At 43.2% G+C, this 23,327-nt stretch overlaps 1 protein-coding gene across 2 annotated transcripts in view; it reads right to left on the bottom strand.

The window, feature by feature from the left end:
* Positions 1 to 6,984: 6,984 nt before the first annotated feature.
* Positions 6,985 to 23,327, bottom strand: part of klhl4 (kelch-like family member 4) — a 75,097-nt gene continuing 58,754 nt past the window's right edge. For both annotated transcript variants that reach the window (XM_063190009.1, XM_063190008.1), the window contains 5 exons: positions 21,582 to 21,806; positions 14,487 to 14,649; positions 9,654 to 9,866; positions 9,011 to 9,182; positions 6,985 to 8,547 (listed from right to left, as the gene is read on the bottom strand). In XM_063190009.1, the coding sequence (XP_063046079.1) occupies positions 8,488 to 8,547; positions 9,011 to 9,182; positions 9,654 to 9,866; positions 14,487 to 14,649; positions 21,582 to 21,806 (833 nt within the window). In that variant the 3' untranslated portion in view covers positions 6,985 to 8,487. The remainder of the gene's footprint in view (positions 8,548 to 9,010; positions 9,183 to 9,653; positions 9,867 to 14,486; positions 14,650 to 21,581; positions 21,807 to 23,327) is intronic.

The following is a 23,327-nucleotide window of genomic DNA, read 5'->3' as shown; positions in this document are numbered from 1 at the left end:
GAACTGCATTTTGTTAGTTGGTAGTCTCACACCTGTAAAGTGGCAGGCCTGACTTTTTGAAAAGGAAAAATATGCCAATGGCAGGCCTGATGACTTACCGGCGGTACATGTTTTTTTTTTCTTTAAAAAAAAGAAAGAAAGAAATGGGCCAAAGACTGTAGTGACTGACATTGCCTCTAAGTGGCACTGTTGTACAGCTCTTGAAAGCTTTGATGCTGGCATCATCCTTACAAGTTTTAAAGCAGATGAAAGAGGTTCTGGCTTCCAAGAAAATGTAAACACAGGTGCCAGATAAGTGAAGCAAGTACTTTACAAGAGGTGCTCGGCACTCGTTTGCTCCACAAAAAAAGGAAATGAATAAATAAATCAGGAAACTCTCAGACACTTCTCTCCTCTCCTCTCAGACCTTCATTTGATGGAATGAAAATGTGTTTCTGAAAGTTATATTATGCCTAATACAAAAAGAAAGTGAGAGGCAGGTGAACTTTTTACCTTGTGAACTGGTTCCACAGGTCAGGTCTGTGCAGGGTTGATCTTTGTGACCTTTTCAGAGTCCACAACACAGCTTACATTCTGGTTACACTCCTGATAACCTGGACGAGCATCAGACTACGGCTAGTCGGGGTGCAAATCATCAAAATGAGTGATGTATCTGAAATAATATACTTAACAAAATAATTCACTTACAAAACGGACTTAAAAAAAAAAAAAAAAAAACTCTTATGCCACTATGTTGGGGCTTAATGCAGTTAAAATCGTTGGCTGGGGTTTATAAAGGTGGTAAAGTGTCTTATTTTTCAAGTTAAGCGTTGTTTTGCTTTAAGATAAGTTAAAAGAGGGAATATGTCGCTAAGCTAGTGAAAGTCAATGGATCCGTGTAGCATGCATGCTTAACATGAAAAATAAGACACTCTACCACCTTTATAAACCCCAGCCAACGATTTAACTGTATTAAGTACTAAAATAGTGGCATACCCCTTTAAATGTTACCTGAATGTCCAATATAAAACAGACTTCACTCAGGTGGACAACGAGGCCCAAAAGACCCACCGGGACTCCAACTCTATCCTTTTAGAATGCTGCACCAAACTATGGCTCTAACCACTACAGCAAACAGGAATATTATTGTAACCGTCTGATGACACCCAAACCCATCACATTGTCTTTCCCTCTGGGAAGCAGACCAAAGTACTTCACACACTTTTCTAGTCTGTCACATACCTCCCACTGTACTTCTCCCATCCAGGGTGCCTCACAGTAAGTTTCGCCTACCAATGGGATCCCTGCCACCAGGGTCACGTATCCCGGGGTCTCTCATTTGGCTCACACAGCTGAGTGTATCACTGATGGCCTCACGGTAACGCCATCCCGCTTCTGACACCATATGTGATGAAGGGGAGTAGAGTCACCCTGCCGGCGCCGGGACTTGAAGCCGGCCTTCTGGTATCAAACCGGGGGTCCGACCGTGACCCCAAAGGGCCAGGCTCATTGGCATAGTAGTCAGAGCACCCCCACAATCCTAGTGATGGCCACACCAAATGTTAGATTTCTCTCTGTGCACTTCAGTATTCACAGAGCCAATAGAGTAGACCACTGATTGTTGACTGATGTTTTATACAGACCAGAAGAACTGAGAATGGATAACAGGATAAGGTGTAGGCTATATATAAAATGGGTTGGCAAGTGCAAGGTCAATGTCAGTATGATGTTAGTATGGGCCTCCACTGAACCAAAATCAGTACAGCGCTCCTTTGCTTTGGCCGTAAGTGCCGTAACTACATATTTTGCCCAAATTGAGTTTAGACTATAAATGGTCTTCAGAGATATTGCTAGGTCAAATTTGCAGTAACTACAATATCCAACCTCATAACAATATTTGGAAGGTCTTTTTCTCAGTGTTAATTTTGACATAGTTCCGGCACTTTGCTTTGTAGGCCAGTATACTGGTGACTTCTACAGAGCACTCCTTACTGATGTCTGGCATTCTAGAACATTCCAGAAATACTCAGCCAGTAACAGACTCAGACACAGGTCAAGTCAATGTCAAAACGATTGCAACATACAAGCCTTAAATAATATTGCATTTTTAACAACTGGCACATTATTAAAATATTACATATCAGTAATATGTAGAGAAAACAGAAGGGAATTCCATTCCTGTCAGGTTTAACAAGACTGAATATTGGGTACTGTGTTCTATGCTCTATGTTGTCTCCAGCTGTATTCCGGCCTATATGCTCTAACATTACTGTAAAGATAGCTTGCCATACTTCAGTAATTGAGTTGAAAATGACAGAAAAGTAAATGCTGATACCCCTTTATAATAACAAATGGTTCACTTTTTTCACAGCTTGAAACAATCTCTCTGAATGATCTTCCTCAGAAAAAAAATCCAAGAACAGTAGTTTTATTTAGGTACAAAGCTTCTTGATACACTGGCCTTCAATGTGCTTCAATGCCAATCTTGCTTTCTCGCTCCTCTGCCGTACCAGCTCTGCATACTTGAGTTTGCTGCTCCTTTCAAAGGCTTCCTCAATGGTGTCTTCAAAGGGAATCGTTAACGCAATAAGGTAAACAATGTGCTCCCACTCAGAATATCACATCAGGTCGGCTTTCAAAGGAGTCACAGCGAGCACACAGAAGAAGTTGGAGCTTACCTCCCTACATCAGCCAGCGATTTTCGGTCTTATGTTTTGGTTTACTTTTTGTTCCTTCACTGTCTTTCTATTTTTTGTATATTTTTGTGGCATCCTACCAAAAAAATACGTTGTCTTGTGGCCCTGTCCTAAATCAACAAAGAATGAAAGTATTGCCAAATGTATTGTCAAGTGTAGTAGAACATCAGAGATGTTCCAGACCTCTGCAATACACAACTTTGCGACTTTATCATTATTGAAGTCACACAATGGACATATAAAAACTGTTTGAATATTTGGTAACACTTTACTTGACGCCGGTGTCATAAGCATGTCATTACAGTGTCATAATAGTGTCATGACATAGATAAGTCATAAACATTATGTCCATGTCATAAACATTTTATGATTGTGGGCCTTAAGTGACATTCTGCCATAACCGAATGTCACTTAAGGCCAACAGTCATGAAATGTTTTTCATATGGACATAGCGTTTATGACACATGCATAAGACTTTTTATTATTATGACACTATTATGACACTGTAATGACATGCTTATGACACCGGCGTCAAGTAAAGTGTTACCGAATATTTTTGGAATATACATCCTAGGTGAGTTGACCTTTCACAATGCTCACTTTTTCCTCTGTCCTTTTTTGGAGGCCTTTTGTATTTGATGGGACAGCATTGTAAACCATTCCATCCACCTATGCGTAAAAAGTAAGTTACCCTGCCGACAGTTGTAAGTTAACTCAACTTGACAAAGCCACGAATGGATGAATTAAAATCATGAGTTGAGTTAACTTATAAACTTAAGCCAGCAGGGGAACTTCCTTTTTTACATTTAACTGGCTTGCAATATTTTAGAGGGAGTAGAGAGAGAGGACATGAAATGGTCAGCCTCCTGACACAGGTTAATAAAGACGGTTTGTAAGCAAAATGTATCATTTACAGTGAATCAATTTAAAACAACTTGGTGATTGGGAGCAAAGGTCAGCAAGTTTTTTCTGTTATGTGCATTGTGGATTCTGGGATTTTGGAAGTTATACATTAATTATTAGAAAACTGCTCAAGTTTAAAACAGGTCAATCTGTTTCCGGCAGGTGAGTGAATTAAATTCTGAGATTTGGGTGTACAATAAAAGGAATTCCCTCTCCCGACCTGCGCTACTTCATGCAAAGCCCACTTCTGTCAGATTGTGCAAGTGAGCTCAACCTAAATATTTACTGAGTGTAACCACTGTCTATGATGATTCTTTCCATAAATCAACAGAGAGATTCAAGTTGCCTGTTTTTAATTCCTCTGGTGGTAGTTTGTTTACAATATTTCCCTGTAGGCCTTATTGAATTATTGTGGAATCCCACAACAGTTCAAAGAAATAATGACTGAAACAACTTGCTGTCTGCACCTTTAAATTTGCTGAACAACTATATCTTTAGGCTGGCCTCAGTCAGAATCTGCTGATATTTCCTTGACTGGTTACCACCTGATCTAATCTCAAATGAGATTCTGTCTTTCAGATCGAAACGATTGTGTAGAGCTAAAGGCCGCATGGGAGTTCCAAGGCTACATATTTCCTTCTTCTTTTAGTTAATCAGAAAAAGTAGACTTCGGTTAAAAATTACAACAATTTGTGGAATGCCCTCCTCACTGAACGAAGTGGAGCGGAATGCACTTAGTTCTCATGTCCAATGTAACTCAGAAAAGCATCTCACTTTAACACCAAGAGCAATGTAGGTCAGTTGCTGAGAGGTCATCAATTGGTCCCACTTCATTTGGGTCATCCAATGAGCATTCTGGGCCCACCTGTGCTAAGACCTGTCTCAGTTGGTCTTGCCAAGTCTTGCTCTTTAATTTCAAATTTGCCTCAGAATGGCAGCCACTGAATATCAAACATTGTCAATGGCTGAGTGAGAGTTCAGGCAAAGCCATGGGATTCTGAGTTGTGACAACCGTGGTACAGGAATTGGGTTGTTTGACATGATTAAATAAATAATTCCAGTTTTCTGTTCAAACTAATATCGAACTTCTACATGACAAGCAAAGATAGCCTAAGTAAAAATGATTCACATGTACATTATCACACTTTCTGTGTTCTTCACCCACTTCCTGGAACTGCAGTATAGTGGAACTATGTCAATGGCACAATGTGTTTGGCGGATAAGCATACAGAAGCATTTAATAGACATGGTGTAAGGCCAGCCAGAGATACCTCACAGATGCTTGAAAGAGTTCAAAAAATATCTGTTTCAATTCGGGTTAAAGATCCACTGTACTGAATAAGATTCCCCCTCCCTTCTTCTGAGAGGTATACTGTTGTGACTTCATCATATGTCATGGTAAGGATAAGAATACGGGTGGTTCTAAATGTTCATGAAAAATGTATTTGAACAGGCAACACACATCTTGAGTATCAACATCTAAACATGTTCCAGAATTGTCAAGAAAGTCTTGGGGTACCTTCAAGACTTTATTTGAGAATCTTTTTTTCTCCTAAAAGGTGCCTGTAAGAACCATAGCAAATCACCTGAAGATTCCTTGCAGAACTCTTAGAGGTTCCTCCCAGACTACCAAACTGCATACAGTACGTATGTCAAAGAGAGTTCAAGAAAACCTTGGGGGCTCCTCCAAGAAATTTGTGCCATTAATTTCCAGCCAGGTGCCTGCAAGAACCATCGTAAATCGGCCAAAGATTTCTTGGAGAGCTTGTACAGGTTCTACCCACAATGGCAATAGACCATAGAAACTTCTACAGTTCTTTGAGGAGCTGTTGAGGGAAGAGTTCTTATCACTGTTACAGTGTAGCCTACAGCTTTTACTACGATTTTCTGCTCTAATGTAGGCCTACATGTCATAGCCTATGCCCACACACCCTACTCCTGTCCCTGCCCACTCCTGTTCTTATTTCTGGGTCCTTCACACTACTGCATGAGAAACAGATATAGCCTACTACTGTACAGTCAGTTGTTAAAGTTTCCTTTGTTTCAGACATGTAAATGTGGAATCTTTTACCTGACATGTTTCGACAGGGAGAATTCCGTCTTCATCAGAGGGACTCAGACAAAGGAAATGTAAAGAATTAAAACTGCTATATAATGAACGCCATACATCTACTACTATACAGTAGTTACACAGGTCAATGACATTTTTTTTGTATTTGCAGGTGGTACAACCACAGTAAATGTCTGCAAATGAATTAGTAATTCGTCATTAATGTACTGCGATGAATATGCTTACTATTAGATAATCCAGTAGAAACAAAAAAAAACATTTAGTCCTTGTGTAACGGAGGCCAACTAGCAGAGTGTGGTGTGGAACGTTAGTAAACCTCCCTCCTCGAACTGGTCCTCAAGCTCAGCGGTATCGTGCTGTGCCTCCCATACCCAAACTGGAGCATGGACTAGGAGGTGGCGGGTCCGAGCCCCAAGTGGCAGACCGTGCAGGAATACCTCAGTTACATGTACAATAGTGGAATTAGCTGTGGTTGCACCGCACCGACATGTGCTACTACAAAAAACATGATTGACCCACACATCCAGAATGATGATAGTTTTCTCAGAAAGGAGAATTAACTTCTCTGTTTATTTGTAAGTCCACATGCTATACAAAATAATGAAAAAAACAAAACAATTGAAAACGTTCCTAAAAGCTTCAGTATCCATTGCATTTATAAATACAATCTTCATACGAATGTCCAGTATGGCTGAAATACTGCTTCAGATAACCATCTCAAGTGTTCTGTATCTAAAAAGCCCCACCATAAAATTGCAGCCTAATTGGACTTCACACCCAAAAAACTTGAGCATCTTTTTTAAAAACCCAGAATGGAAGACTAACCCGTCCCGTCGTCACAAAAAAAGACGCCAGACCGATCTCTATTTCTATCTCAGATTAGGCCATCCCCAAAAATGGCTTGTCAGAGTGCCAAAGAGTTCTTTGTCATAGCGAGCAGACTTAAAGTGTCTTTGCACGTATTGGGTATTTAGCACAAACATTCATCTGTCATAATAACACGCTGGCAGTGTAGTGGGGTCAGCTTAGCCTTTCACACTGTGAAATCTCAGTTGGTTTTCTTCGTGTACACTTGTGCATTTGACCATCTGTACTGTTAGCGACCCATTTTTTCTTGTGTGTGTGTGTGTGTGTGTGTGTGTGTGTGTGTGTGTGTGTGTGTGTGTGTGTGTGTGTGTGTGTGTGTGTGTGTGTGTGTGTGTGTGTGTGTGTGTGTGTTTGTGTGTGTGTGTGTGTGTGTGTGCGTGTGTGTGCGTGTACTGTGTGTGTGTGTGTATTGGTGTGTGTGTGTGTGTATGTATGTGTTTGTGTGTATGAGTATGTGTATGTGTGTGCGTGCGTGCGTGCGTGTGTGTGTCTGTGTATGTGTGTATGTGTAGGCTATGTGTATGTGCGTATGAGTATATTGAGTATATGTACTGTATGTGTGTGCGTGTATGTGTATATGTATGTGTATATGTGTATGTGTGTGTCTGTGTCTGTGTTTTGTTTCTCACCAGGGGATGAGGGGACAAATGAGGAACACGATTCTCATGAGTTTATCACTTCATATTAGTCATAAAGTCATACGAAAATAGAAACACATTTTCAGAGAAGCATAAAAATTGTTTCAAAGCAGCATGCTCTAAAAAGAAACCCCTTGAAAATGTGTCTGTCAGAAACATTGAAGAGATGAAGAAAAAACACGGTTGCAGTCATTGGCAAACGCTCGAGAAAAACCTTTACAGTTAAAGCGAAATATCAATATGATATAGTAGTTGTATATTCATCACTATTGTGTAAATTTTCATTGACATCAAGACGAAACTCCTATGCGTGCTAATGACTTTGGTGTACGTCAGCTACTTTAAAAATGAACACTAATATTAACCAACTCAGTACTTCAGCGTGCCGAGATTTGGTTGTAGACAAAGACTGATGTTGTGTCTTATTTGTGAATGCTATGTGTGATAAGACAAATGTTTTTTTTGTTGTTGCAAGCTCACAATATCGGAAATATTCACAGTGATTCTTAAAAAAGAGGGTAAAATACATATTGTATACACAAAACATCTAGAAATGGACTAAATATGTTAGTACAGTACTTATTTTATCTGAAAATACCAAAAGAATGATGGTGGGCATCTCAAGTGCCGTGAAGAATGGAAATCTTTGAAGATGTACAGTTACAAAGAGGTAATCATGAAGTGATTTCCTGGTTACGACGAGACATTTTTGTAGCTTTTGTCATATGGTACATGATCTCCACACCCCTTTACACAGTAAATGCTGTGGTGTTAATTCAACACTTACAGAGTTCATTTAAATCCAAATGGACTCAAATGAACTCTCTAAGTGTTAAATGAGCACTGCAGAATTTACTGTGTACATATCGGTGAGTGACTGTTTCTTCCCCTCTGACTGAGTCACACCAGTGTGGAAATTACGATCACTACTTGTGAAAGCAATCACCGTTGTCTGAGACAAGGCTTTGGAATTCGCATTGTAGGACAGCACAAAAGTGAATGTTGTTGTTGTTCTCAATCTGGTCATCTTGATCATCAGTGTTTTACAAAAAAAGGGGAGAATTGAGTCAAGAACGTTTCCTGATCCTGGGCCTTGTCGTCAGCAGGTTCGCGATAAGCATTCAGGGTGAGTTCAACACGTCTGTTTGTCTGTCTGTCTGTCTGTCTGTCTGAGAGAGAGAGAGAGAGAGAGAGAGAGCAGGTGTCACGGCTGTTTTCCTCCTCCCAGGTCTCGCGTCGCAGTCGTGACTTCCAGTTATTGTCCCATGGGGGAGAGGAGGAAGGGAGGTGTAAGGGAGGTGGAGGAGTGGAGGGAAAGGGGTGTCCATCCGTCTCAAGGCAGTTTCACCACCACCACACATGCTCCAGCCCTTCCGATCTTCAGTGGCACCTCCTGCGTAAGTAGGTCAGAAGAGAAGATATGATTAGTAACAAAACAAATCCTCGCTCACCGACCGCCCAATGGAGGGCCTGCTTTTATAAAAATGTAGGCCTATCTGGAGTGAATACATACAATAGCTTTGAAAACGTCCCGTCTACAAGTAGGTTTCATTCACCAGCCGTTGTTCCCCATTACTAGATTAGCGATACATAATTGATATTGATTGTTCTTGGCTCATTAGATATTCTCTATTGATCTTCTACATTCTAAGTAATTCAAGTCTACAACACATTATCTATCGGCACTCACATAGTGGACGGTCATTGGTCAGTTTGCCATTGGTAATATTAATAAAACGAATTAATAATACATACACACACACACAATAGCACAGTTCAATACAATAAGTATACAATACAATGCATCTCAATGTGCTTTATCAGGCTATTTTTCATTGCAACTGTGATCATGTTACCTCTGCCCATTCGTTGTTTTGAGCGTCATAGGACTCCACAGTATTTAGGTAAGACTGTCCATCATATCCCCCTACTGCATACAGTCTATCACCAAGGAGACAAACGCCAACACCATCCCGGGAAACACTGAGTGATGCCACGGTTGTCCATGTGTCGGTTTTTGGATCGTATCTGTAATGACAAGACATGACAAGGACAACCTAAGCACACTACGGTAATATACTAATTTAGAAAGTAGTGACAACTCTTTATATTTATCAATTAAAAAAATAAACTATATCAATACTAAATATCTTCGATAGTGATATCAACAGGTGATTGTTAGTTACTGCATGTCTATCAACACATTTTGTGTTTATGTGTTTTTCTTTTTTTTTTTGGTCAATGGATACCATGCTCTTTTAAAGATTCAAAATGGAGTGTCGTACTGAAGAATTGGCAGTAGAGGGCACTCAAACCCAACTAATAATCACACACTTCTCCATGTGTTCCCCCCAAAAAACTGTAGGAATCTCTAAGATCATGTAGTGAGAGCTGACATTGATATTTGAGCTTTTTCTATAATACTACTCCTAAAAAAAGTCACCAAGCTTTTTTTTTCTTTAAAACAAGTCCCAGGATCCAGCGACGTTGGATGTTTACCTTTCAACGCAGTCGGAGAGGCGAGAGCAGTTATTTGAGGCGGGTGCGTCATGGCCTCCGACTGCATACAGGAAACCGTTGAATGTGGCCACACCCACGCCCCCTCTCCTCTTGGACATGGGCGCACACATGCTCCACTTGTTGGTGTGGGGATCAAAACATTCCATTGAGCGAAGGCACGAGCTCCCATCCCGGCCACCCACCGCAAACAACCTGAAGAGAAGAGGAGAAATCAAACACGGACACACGGACACGGACACAGACACAGAGACACGGACAGAGAGACAGAGACACAGACAGAGACACAGACACAGAGACACGGACAGAGAGACAGAGACACAGACAGAGACACAGACTCAGACACAGACACAGTTTTACACGCTGGTCACACCTTCAACTGTTCACACATGACTACTGAGATATCGCCTTGGGTCCCCCCTTCATTCAAGGGCTGGGCTGAGTGAATAACTACCGGTAATAACACATTAAAAAAGTTTAAAAATGCATTACATTTTCAAGAAATATTCTGCATTTGGCAGAAACCAGACACCGACAGACAGACAGACAGACAGGGAAGCCAACAGGAAGGATGACAAAGGGGTTAATTTTCCCAGGCCCAGGGAGAGGGGGGGGGGCACAGTTGACTCCCCATTACATTGTATGACACTGTTCTGACTTGGTGCTCCCTCTCTGTTTAAGTGCTGAGCTGATTATTAAAAAAAAACACAGGCACAGAACACTGAAAAAAGGGAACAGGGGGAGGGGGTCAAAAAGGCATTTAATTTCCATTAGCTATACCACGTATGGCATTTCCGTTAATAGTATAAAGATGGCTATTTTCAGAGGAAATGTTGATTGCAGGAAATTAGATGGTGCATTTTAACGGGGTGTCGTCTTTGGGATTCTGCGCGCATCGCACTGGACTGGACTTGACTGGACTGGACTGGACAGATCTCTCTATCTCTCTCTCTCTCTCTCTCTCTCTCTCTCTCTCTCTCTCTCTCTCTCTCTCTCTCTCTCTCTCTTTCTCGCACGGGTGGGTGAGTCATTGTGAATCACAGCAGGTCAGCATGATCAAATAATATAATTTGCAGGCAGGGCACGTCACCAAGAAAGCAGTTCAATCCACTCTGAGGATCCTACAGGTATCACTAGCACATGCTGTGGATAAAAATTGTGAGCGTGGACAGATATATCCTAACGCTTGTTATATTTGAGAGAGCGAGAGAGAGAGAGAGAGACAGAGAGAGAGCGAAAGAGGGCAAAAGAGAGAGAGAGAGAATTGGACAGTCCGTCTCCTCTCCCTCAGTGGACAACAAATAACTCTATATTGTCTCGTTACACAAAAACAAACATCTGTGTTCTTTTCCTTTTCTCTTTTTTTCTCCCATCGGTAGCTGATAGTGCTATGGACTGAATGAAGCTGGTCTAATGTAAAAGACATTTGAGACTTGCTGGTCTCCAAGCCCATTACCTTCCCCGGCAGGCATGGGGGTGGTGGTGGTGGGGGTGGGATGAGGATGAGGATGTATTGGAAGAGACAACCAATACAGCGGGTGTCATTAAGGATGAAGGCGGGTGCTGGTGCTGGTGGTGGTGGTGGTGGAGAGGGGGGTGTGGGGCAAATGTATAATCATAATCAGTAGTGTGTAATGATACTGTGCAGAATGGAAAGTAAGTCTTCACTTTTTTTTCTCCCTCATAGTCTCTCACACACAGACGCAGAGGGGGCTGCATATCATGTCGCGGCCCCAGCTAGCCCCCTGGTGAGCGGTATTGAATAGATGTCACAGAGTCCACGCTGCGACCGGTGACTGAATGGATGAAGTGTGGCTATTTGATGGCCGCCACAAGGCTTACCCCATAAAACACCCTGTGAATATCGGACTTAGGGCCACTGCAGAAGATATGAAGGTATATAAGGGTTCGGTGTGGTGTGGTGTGTTGTGGTGTGTTGTGGTGTGATACTAAGGCATAGTGTGCTCCACGGTGCGAAGCGATAATTGTTGCTCAGAAGTAATTACTTACTTCTCATTGAGGTAATTCCCAGGTCCCACACCATAAAACACTCTGAATATCGGATTTGGGGGCCTTAAGTGAGGCATTGTAGAAGATATAATGGTACATAAGAGTCAGTGTTGTGTGATGTGGCACGGTGTGGTCCACAGAGCAAAGCGGGAACTGTTGCTGGGAAGTAATTACTTACATCTCGTCGAATCCCACCTCATAAAACACTGTCTGAAAATCAGACCTAGAGGCCTGAAGTACTAAGATGTAGATTGTAGAGGATATAAGGATATAAGGTTTGTAGAGGTAATAAGATTTGGTGTGCTGTGGTGTGATGCGAATCAGTAATTGTTGCTTGGTCGTAATGGTTTATTTGTCATTCAGGTGGGAGTCACACCACATAAAACACTGTTTGAATCAGACTTGGGGAGGGGATGGGAGAATTCCTATACATACATTACACTACACTTAGTGGACACTTTTATCCAATGTGACTTACAGTGAGTTATTTACAGGGTATTGGTTACAGTCCCTGGAGCCATGTGGAGTTAGATGCCTTGCTCAAGGGCACTTCAGCCATGGATGGAGAGGTGTAGGGAGAGGTAAGAGTGGGATTGTAACCTGCAACCCTCTGATCTTAAGTCCACCTTCCTATCCATTGGGCCACAGCTGCCCTGTACTGCACTGTATAGAAATATGTCTGTACAAGATATGAGGGACTATAGGGTGTAAGCCTCGGTGTGGTATGGTGCATGGTGTGAAGTGCTCATTGTTGCTAGGCAGATATGGCAGAAGATATAAGGTATACAATATAAGGGTCAGTGTGGTGTGGTGTGGTGTGGTGTGGTGTGCGTTGTCGTGGTGCAAAGCTGTGATTTTTGCTCAGTCGTCAGTAATGCCTTACTTCTCTTGGATGTGGGGCCTTTAAGATAGGCACCATAGAATATATACATGTATGTCTCGAAATATAAAGTATAAGACTCTGTGTGCTGTGGAGTGGTGCGAAGCCGTAATTATTTCTCGGAATGTGGTGTGGTGTGGTGTGGTGTGTTGTGGTGTGGTGTGGTGTGGTGTGGTGTGGTGTGGTGTGGTGTGGTGTGGTGTGGTGTGGTGAGGTGCAAAGTGGTAATTGTTGCTCGGTATGGCGGTAATGACTTGTTTCCCATTGAGCTGAAACCCCCTTTGAATGATATGGATGCAGATACAGTATGAGGTAGCCTGCATGGCTCAGTGTGGTGTGGTGTACCATGTCCTGGTGCAACGTGGTAATTGTTGCTCGGCAGATATGGCTGAAGATATACAGTAGTACGGTAGGGCTCTGTGGGGGTGTGCCAGGCCTTGGGGCATTAAAAGGACACTGTGCAGGAAATGGTCAAAAAAGGTACTGCAACTATGCTGCTCATTGAAACTGGGTTGGCTATCAACAAATTTGATATTTACATGAAAGTTTACTAAGTAATAAACAAATATGTTCTAGTATGGTCCAACTTTGGAAATTCAAAATGGCGGACCGTGGAGAAGATCCCCCTTTTCATTTATGAAAAGTGCACATTTTCCAGTCATAATGAATACTTAGAATTTGATGGTGGTGGTAAGTATTCATGAAAAAGGTAATATTAGTGAATGGGCAGCATGAATTCTGGAAATAAACAACAAAAAATCTCACACAGTGTCCCTTTAAGTAGAGCAACGTAGATATGGCTGATGATATACAGCACTACGGTAAGGCTCGGTGTGATGTGGTGTGGCGTGGTGCAAAGCAGTAATTGTTGCTGTAGCATTCATAAAATTTATTCTGCCGGGCCTTAGGGCATTAGTAAAGCAACGTAGATGTGTCATATGATATGAGGTACAGCCTACAAGGCTCTGTGTCATGTGGCGTGTCGTGGTGCGGAGAGGTAATTGTTGCTCGCCGCAGCACAGCGGTAATGACATACTTGCCATTAGGGAAAGACTCCCACCCCATAAACCATATACACATATGTACATGTAGATATGGTATACAGTACGGTATGTCTATAATTACAGCCCCTTTGAACGTCGTAGCTTGAGGGCCACACTATAAGTAAGGCACTGTAGATGTGGTTGGAGATATACGTTAGGAATAAGGCTCCGTGTGGTGTGGTGTGGTGTGATGTGGTGCACTATGGCGATGGTGCAAAGCGTTAACTGTTGCTCGGAAGTAAAGACTTAATCCTCCAGACCTTGAGGTAAAGCATTGTAGATATGGCTGGAGATATGGTATAAGATATAAGATAGAGGCTCACTGTGGTGTGGTGTGCCATGGTGTCTCCTGGTGCAAATCGGTAATTGTAGCTTGGCAGTAAATAATTAATTCTGCCGGGCCTTGGGGCATTGAGTAAAGCCACATACAGTAGATATGACTTAAGATATAAGGTAACCTATAAGACTCGGTATGGTGTTGTCTGATTTGGTGTGGCATGTCATGTCGTGGTGCGAAGCGGTAATTGTCGCTCGCCCCTCGCCTCGGCGCGGTGCAGTGCGGTGCGGAGTGGCGGTAATCAGGGACGGATTAAGATTGCCTGGGGCCCCTAGGTTAGAGATTGCTGTGGGCCCCCCTCCCAAGGCAAATTTTGTGACAAATTTACATAGACAGTGTCATAATAACAAGCTAGGAATTAAGGATAACATGTCTACCAACTGTAGTCAACCTGACAGGTGAAATTTTCAATATTGCATTTTGTCACAATTCTGCAATATTTCCCTTTTGGTCAAACAGGGGGGCTCTGGCAGGTGGGGGTCCCAAGGCCGCTGCAGCCATATCTACCCCTGTGCATTAATCCGGCCCTGGCGGAAATTACTTACTTTCCGTTGAGAGCGGTGACTCCCACGGTGCTGCGCGGCGTGGCCATGCTCGCCACGTAGTTCCACTGCCTGGCCTGCGGGTCCCACCTCTCCACCGTGTTCAGATAGCTCCATCCATCATGGCCCCCCACCGCATACATGGGCCCCTCCAGCACCGCAATGCCTGGAGGATTTTTTTTTAGAAGAGAGAAGAGAGAGAGAGAGAGAGAGAGAGAGAGAGAGAGAGAGAGAAAGAGAGAGAGGTAGATGGAGGAAGAGAGGGAGAGATAATGTTGGAGGGGTAGGGGTGGCGGCAGGGAGAGAGAGTGAGAGAGGAGAAGAGAGAGAGAGAGACAGAGAGAGAGACAGAGAGAGAGAAGAGAGAGAGAGGTAGATGGAGGAAGAGAGGGAGAGACAATGTTGGGGGGGCGGTAGGGAGGGAGTGTGAGAGAGAAGTAGACAGAGAAAGAGAGAGATATGCAGCAGCAAAGACAGGGAAAGACAGAGACAGAGAACGAGAGCACAGAGAGTGAGTGATGGAGAGAGAGAGAGAGAGAGAGAGAGAGAGAGAGAGAGAGAGAGAGAGAGAGAGAGAGAGAGAGAGAGAGAGAGAGAGAGAGAGAGAGAGAAAAGACAGAGTCAAGAGCAGTGAGAGAGACAGAGAGAGGGAGGAATAGAAACAGATATGGAGAAAGAGAGGGAGTATAGACAGTATAGAGATAACGTGAGAGAGAGAGAGAGATAGACAGAGAGAGAGAGAGAGAGAGAGAGAGAGAAAGAGAGAGAGAGAGAGAGAGAGAGAAGAGGGACACAGAAGAGGAGGGGAGGATAATCATGATTACATAGACAATACAGGCGTGCATTTAGTTGACACATTTACGCGTTAGTGGTTTAAGTAGGCTGGATTTACACATAAAGTGGGCGAACCAAATTAGGGCTGAGCGCTGGGTTGCAAGACGCCGTGAAAGAAAATGAGGACAAGAGGCGAGCAGTCTTTTCACAGCCTTATACTTCTGTAGTGTTATATTATGTTGTGTATTGTGCACTGACAAATTGACCACTCCAAACCAGCACCAGCCGTGTACGATCACAGCATGCTTTAGCCACATCTTAGGCCACCCAATAGCGGAGCCAATAATGATGGATCAAGACCAACAACCCCCACCCACACACACCCCCACACACAAACACACACACACACACACACACACACACACACAACCACCACCACCACATCCACAACCATGCATCCATCTTTCCTCAACATTGAAATACCAAATAAATCCCCCCCCCCCCCCCCCGCCACTCATACTGCATAGACCGAAGACCTATATCACCACTCCACCACCATCCATCTCCTATCAACATTAAAATACCAAATAAATCTGTGTAGGCTAACCCACCAAACTCATACTTCATACAATATGGACATTGATATTAGAGCTACTGACGACCAACGGCTAAAACCAGAACCCCCCCACTCCCACCACCATCCATCTTCCCTCAACATTAAAATACCAAATAAATCTGTGTAAACCCCCTGCCCACCCCCCACCGCCACCTCATACTGCATACACTATGGCTGATATTAAAGCCAGTGAAGAACCAACAGCTAAAGACCATTACCCCCACACCCCCTCAACCATCCATCTTCCCTCAACATTAAAATACCAAATAAATCTACAGCCCCCTCCAACTCGCACTGTATATGGTCACCGTATTAGCACCAATGACAACGGGGCTAAAGACCCTTCCTCCCCATCCTCACCCCATCCATCCTGCCTCAACATTCAAATACCAAATAAATCCACAAGTCCCCTTGGCCCCCTCCGAACTCGCACTGTATATGGTCACCCAGTATTAGCACCAATGACAACGGGGCTAAAGACCCTCCCTCCCCCATCCTCACCCCATCCATCCTGCCTCAACATTAAAATACCAAAGAAATCCGCAAGTCCCCTAGGCCCCCTCCCAACTCACACTGTATACGGTCACCCAGTATTAGCACCAATGACAACGGCTAAAGACCCTCCGAGTCCCACCACTATCCTCAGCCCATCCATCCTACCTCAACATTAAAATACCAAATAAATCCGCAAGCCCCCTGACTCATACTGCATATGGTTGCAGAGAGACACACCACTACAATATTATGTATGCGTGTTGCATCCCACCGTCTCCCAGGGCTGAGAAGCCCCCCTCTCATGCTTCTGCTATAAATCTTGGCTCTCGCTGCGCTTTTTTTTGCTACTTGATGTATAAATAGCTTCTTCGCCAACTGCAATATCTACTAGCCTCTCCACTCTCCTCTCCGCTCGCTGTTCTCGTTGTAACCTTCAATAACCCGAAACTGGCAGCAAACAAAAGGGATGCTCATCGTAAAAACCGACCCTGACTTCGTTTTTGCCTGCAGGTTGCACAAGTACTTCACAGGTTTTTGTTTCTTTCTTTCTTTCTTTTTGGCCCATCTTGCTCATGTTCGGACCATTGACAGTGTTGCATTTATGACAGTGTAACATGACAGTGGTGATTAAGGCCTTATTGATTCACAATATGAAGAAAGGTTATGGATTACTTCAGGGGTATAGATAATATGCAGCGTCAATTATGGCACTGCATTTATTTTATAAATTATGAATATTGTATTAGGCTGACATGAAGCTTGAATCTTAACAAGAAGATTTTTTTCTGTGTGTGTTTCAGGTACAATATTTTCATCCGCCCGCGGTACACCACTTGTATTTCTCATATTAATAAGTCCTTCATAACTCTCCATACTTGCCTGGAGTTCGCTAGCAGATATTTTACACTTTTTTTGCTATTTGCATTTCATTTCAAGTAAGACTTTTCACAGTACACTACACTGTAATTTAGGGGAGCTGTGAGAGTCCAACACTAGGTATCCTTTATTATCCCTCACCACCACCACTTCTTCCGAGCTCATCTTTTTATTATTACTGATCCAGTGCTGATGTGTAAAGGCTTCAAATTCAAATTACAACTTCCACTAGACATAAAGTATAATTACTTTCTGTATATCCAGTAGGCCTATTCTTTGTTCCCTCGTCTACCTCTATGTGATTTGCAGACATCATTCCCCTTCACTGAAGCGTGTATTTCTCCCTGACACCCTCAGGATTATCCTTCTGCAGCTACAACTTTATTTCTTTCTCTCTTTTTTTTTACTTAATATCCTTTGGGATTAATATGGTATCTCTACTTTACTGGACTCTAACTCTACTGTCCCCTGTAGAGCACCTAGTTGAGCTGCTCCCCTTTGCACGAGTGAACCATAAAAGCAATTTTGCTGTCAGTGCACACAGTGAGGGATCTGCGGAGTGCTCTGTCACAATGACGATGGGAGTTTCCCAATGGGTCTTAAGTGTACTGTATGAGCGGTGAGCTGTGTTGACACCTCTGTGGAGAAACACTGTGGTGGGGTACAGGCAGGGCTGGCTTACTGTCACGAACATGCAGTAGATATGGCTGCAGCCTAGGGGCCCCCACCTGCCAGGGGGCCCTCGATTGGCCAAAAGTTTTTTTTAAAAATCGCAGAATTGTGACAAGATGCGATATTGAACATTTGCTGTATCATGTACAGTTTTAAACCTTGTCACTCCTCTCCACGGTTGGCAATCCTTAATTCTTATCTTGTAATTATGACGCTGTCTATGTCATTTTGTCTTCCAGGGGGGCCTACAGCAACCTGTAGCCTAGGGGCCCCAGGTCATCTTAATCCGGCCCTGGGTACAGGGGAGGACATCCAGCGTTCAGAAAGAACCAGCTGATTACCAATTATTACTACACTCAGAAAAATGAACAACTTAGTCAGATCACCTATGTTATGACCACAGGCAGAAATAATGTGTGGCAGGACTTTTATATTCTCAAGCCATTTGGTTCACCCCTGGTGAGGTATAGTGTGGAGACTGAGAGAGTGTGTTTTCCTCTAACCCAGTGGTTCTCAACCTTTTTTTGAACAACAAAATGGCAACTGAGCATCCCTCCTCTTAGCTATATCCTTTTCAGCGCCCCCCCTGTAGGCCTCGATACAACCACCTGGAGGGCGGTAGAGCCCTCGTAGAGAAACACTAGTCTAACCACTACACCACATGCTGTGTTTATGGATACACTTCTCCACCACCATTCTCTCATCGCCTCATGAATAGTCGGCCAGGCACAGGCTGTAAATCTATCAGATTATCAGATTCCAAAGCTCTCTCCAACTCCATCGCGGATTTGAAAATGGATCTCTAAATCTGTCTCCACACTGTGAAAGTTGGTGGTGTGCTATCAGCATAGGTGTAATTACAAGGAGTACTGAGAGTACAGCACACTAAAGAAGACCTGTCCCAATGTCCCCTTCCCCACAAAAAGAAGCAACAGCGAGGAAGGTAGGTGCTGACATTAACGTAGACTGATCTTAATGTAAGATGCGAACAATAGTACAGCACATCTTAAAAGGTTATATGCCCAATTATAGAAGGATAACTCACACTACTATTAATGGCTGACATACGGTACATGTATTATACTGCCATCCATCCTATTATATTATGTGCTTGTGTCAGTCTGCATGCTGTACTGTCACTGTGCCATTTCTTTTCCTTCGCTCTGGCTGAGAACCCGTCAATGCATCACACCAGTGTAACACTGTGTGTTTTCCAACACGCACAGTCTAACACCCAGGTCTGTGTGGGAGATGTGCAAGAGCTGCTGCTATCCACAGCCTTGCGTGCATGCACGGGGAAAAAAGTGCCTTCAATCTATCAACACATATGTTATTTATGTCCTCACAGTATGTTTCCTTAATAAGGGGGATGCAAAAAAATACAGGCTGCTTAATGCCTTATATGGCAGTTAATTTAGCCAGACATGTCAGCAGCAGCGGCGATCCTTCTAGAAAGCATTTCTTGTGTTTTGTGTTTTATGTGCAATTCATCAGTCTTCTCAAGCAGCCAGCTCCCTGACAGGGCTGCCTTCCTTCATGATATTTACACACCTCACCGCCACATAGTTTAATAAATCATTTAAATAAACAAACAAATCTCTTTTTTTTCATCCGATAAATCTCATCTGAACCTGACAGGGCCTGTGACGGCACTCTCGTGTTCAATTAGCGAGCGTTAGCTATGCTGCTCAGGCAGTTGCGACCTAATTGTTTTTCTTGCTCGGGATGCATATTGTGCGTACACACCACCACAGAGACTTAAGAGGAAATTGTTTGTGCAATTGATTATCATGGATATATTCCACGGTATAAAAGGCAAACCTGGGGCTAAATGTGTTTTTTCTCTCTTTCTTTCTTTTTTTCTTTAATTTTTTTCTTTCTGTCTTTCTTTCTTTCTGTCTTTCTTTCTTTCTTTCTTTCTCACTCTCGCCCTCTCATCTCTCTCTCTCTCTCACACACACAGACACACAGACACACACACACACACACACACACACAAACACACACACACACATACTTTGTCTCTCCCTCTGGCTATTCCTCTCTCTCTCTGTCTCTGTCTCTGTCTCTGTCTCTCTCTCTCTCTCTCTCTCTCTCTCTCTCTCTCTCTCTCAAACACACACACTCAAACACACATTCACACTCACACACACACACACACACACACACACACACACACACACACACACACACACACACACACACACACACACACACACACACACACACACACACACTCAGGGGGTGTTGTTCAGAGGGACTGAGTCACTGGGGCCCCATGGATGTAACGGGCACATACAGTGTCCGATTTATGAAGATATGTGGCTGGGAGGGTCCATTGGAGCTGATTGTATATGGGGCCCAAATTTTGCTGCTACAACCCTGCTCTCTCTGTGTCTCTCTCTCTCTCTCTCTCTCTCTCTCTCTCTCTCTCTCTCTCTCTCTCTCGCTGTCTCTCTGTCTCTCTCTCTCTCTCTCTCTCTCTCTCTCTCTCTCTCTCTGTCTGGCACTGCAGTGTGGTTAATTTGCCAACCAGACTGTACACTGCACTGAAGGCAGTCTAAGGTTAAAAACTTCATTGGGAGTCAAGTTGTGTTGCCGGCCTCTTTGACTAATTTCATTTGACAGCCTCTGGAGAGCGCTTGTCAGTGAATCTCAAACGCAACACGCAGACTCTCTCTTATAAATGAGAGTGTCAGCAGCAGGCGCCAAAAATAATGGCTGCAGAGCAAGTACAAGTGGGTCACACTCCAAAAACGTACCCAAACCGTGCCGATGCAGTCTGTATACATGGGGAGTGTCCTGTCCTTACGGCTTACAGCTATATCAATGGCTGAAGTCCCCTTGAGCAAGGCACCTACTGTGACTTCCCATTGGGGTTGTACAGAGGCTACAATTGTAATCAATAGCATGCAATAACTGTAAGTTGCTTTGGATCGAAGTGCCAGACATGATAGTTTGAAGTAATGTAATGTCATGCAATGTAATTCGAAAAATGATCACAAGTACACCCAAGCCATGCCAATGTATAGACATTGGGGGTGTGATTACAGCTTCATCCATGGCTGAAGTGCCCTTGAGCAAGGCACCTACTGTGACTTCCCATTTGGGGTTGTAATCAATATCTTGTAATAACTGTAAGTCGCTTGGGATCAAAGAGTCAGATATGTACAGATATATTATGATATATTATGTTATATGATGAACAAAAAAAGGTCACAAATGTACCCAAGCCATGCCCATGCATAGGCATCAATTTCCCTTTGGAGACAAAGGCTACTAAATCTAAAGGAGACGCTGACGAAGGCAATAGCCGAAACGTTTGTCTACACTTCTGCTGCTATGTAAATAATAAAAAAGATAAAAGAAGAAAAGAAGAACCCGAGTGCGATCCACTTTTTTACCTACTAAATCTAAACAAATAAATGTACCACACTGTCCTCTCCCTGCCCTACCAATGAAGGCATGAACAGTAGGGCACTGGACTGCTACATTGATGGCCCAGGTTCGATTCAGGCCTGGGTCATTTGAATCATTTTCCCCGTATCTCTCCCCACTTGTTTCCTGTCTGTCTTTCACTGTCCTATCACTCAAATAAAGGCATAAAAGCCCTAAAAATATCTTAAAAGAATAAAGGCATGGGAAAAAAAGGGTCGCAAACGTACCCAAGCCGTGCCGATGCGTAGACATGGGGGGCATGGTGGACCAGACTTTGCTGATGGGGTTGTAGCACTCCACCATGTTGGAGGTCTTGAGGCCGTCCCTCCCGCCCACCACGTAGAGCTTGTTGTCGATCACAGCCACGCCGAACTGCAGCCGCCTCCCGTTCATGATGCCCACCTGGATCCACGTGTTGGTGCGCAGGTCATACTTCTCTATCGTGGTTGAACCTACAAGTCAGCAAAGACAAAATCGTAGCGATTTCAGTTTTGTAGCCCCATAATGCATGCCGTTCCACCAGTGGAACGCTGTAATAGACAATTAAAGGTTAACTACCACAATACTACACTATTGTGACTTAACACAAGGCCTTTAATGCACTACGACTTGGTCATTCTGGTAACAGCAAAGGGTAACACTTTACTTAAAGCCCATATCTATAGTGCATTATAAGCGCATTTATAACAAATTATAATGTGCATTATAAATACTTACAATGCATTACGACTACATCCATGATGTTTCATGATGCTTTACATTAACAGTCATGAATAACCATGAATCTAGCTTATAATGCTTTATAAATCCAAGGGTGTATGAGTGCTCGTGACTGGATATACACTACAGTCTGCCTGATGTGGCTTACAGTACATTATGATGCATTATAGATGTGCATTATACAGTGCATCCAACGCAGTCTCACCCCAAGTAGTCAATTTCTGACTACCTTGGACCAGACGGCAATTTCTGACGTCTTGGGTATTCCTTCCACGTCACATTTTGACTATGTGGCCTAACCCGAAACCTATTCCTAAACCTAACCTCAATGACGTTATGCTGCCACAAGGGGGCGCCTTTGAGGACATAGTCAAAATGTGACGTGGAAGGAATACCCAAGACGTCAAAAATTGCAGTCTTGGGGTGTCAAAAATTGAGTAGTCAAAAATTGACTACTTGGGGTGAGACTGTGTAGGTGCATCATAAATGCATTCATATGAACTTCACTTTACTTAGAGCACACATTGATAACTTATGATCTCGCATGGAACATTATAGCATCTTATGAGTCCTTATGACAGTTTATCATCCAGGTCTGTGCATAGAGGGGTATAAGTACTCATAATGTACTATAAGCCCCGTCAGACAGCCTGTAGTTTATAGCCAGTCATGAGCACTCATTACACCCTTGAATTTATGAATGAATGAATGAAACTTTATTGTCATTGTACAGGTACAACGAAATTGGTAAAGTGCAGATGCTCACGGTGCTTAAAAATCAACAAAGAACCTATATATATACTGTATAAAAATAATTAAGATTTAAAAAGTCCGCTGTGCAAAATGAAGTGTGTAGATTGCTTTTGGATAAAAACTGTCTTTTAGCCTGTTCGTTTTTGTACCCAGAGCCCTGTAACGCCTGCCTGATGGCAGCAGCTCAAACAGTTTATGTCCAGTATGGTAGGGGTCTCTGATGATTTGCTTGGCTTTCTTTAGACAGCGACAGGAGAACAACTCCTCTAAAGAGGGCAGGGGACAGCTGGTGATCTTCTGAGCTGTGCTGACCACTCTTATAGAGCATTATAAGCTAGATTCAGGGTTATTCATAACTGTTAATATAAAGCATCATGAAGCATTATGAGTGCAGTCATAATGTGTTGTAAGCAGTGTTGGGAGTAACGAGTTACAAAAGTAACTAATTACTGTAATGCATTACATTTTTGAGTAACTCAGTAATGTAACTGATTACAGGG

Source organism: Engraulis encrasicolus, chromosome 23, assembly GCF_034702125.1.
Source record: "Engraulis encrasicolus isolate BLACKSEA-1 chromosome 23, IST_EnEncr_1.0, whole genome shotgun sequence".
Lineage (NCBI taxonomy): Eukaryota > Metazoa > Chordata > Actinopteri > Clupeiformes > Engraulidae > Engraulis > Engraulis encrasicolus.
This window is presented reverse-complemented; position numbering and strand designations above follow the sequence as displayed.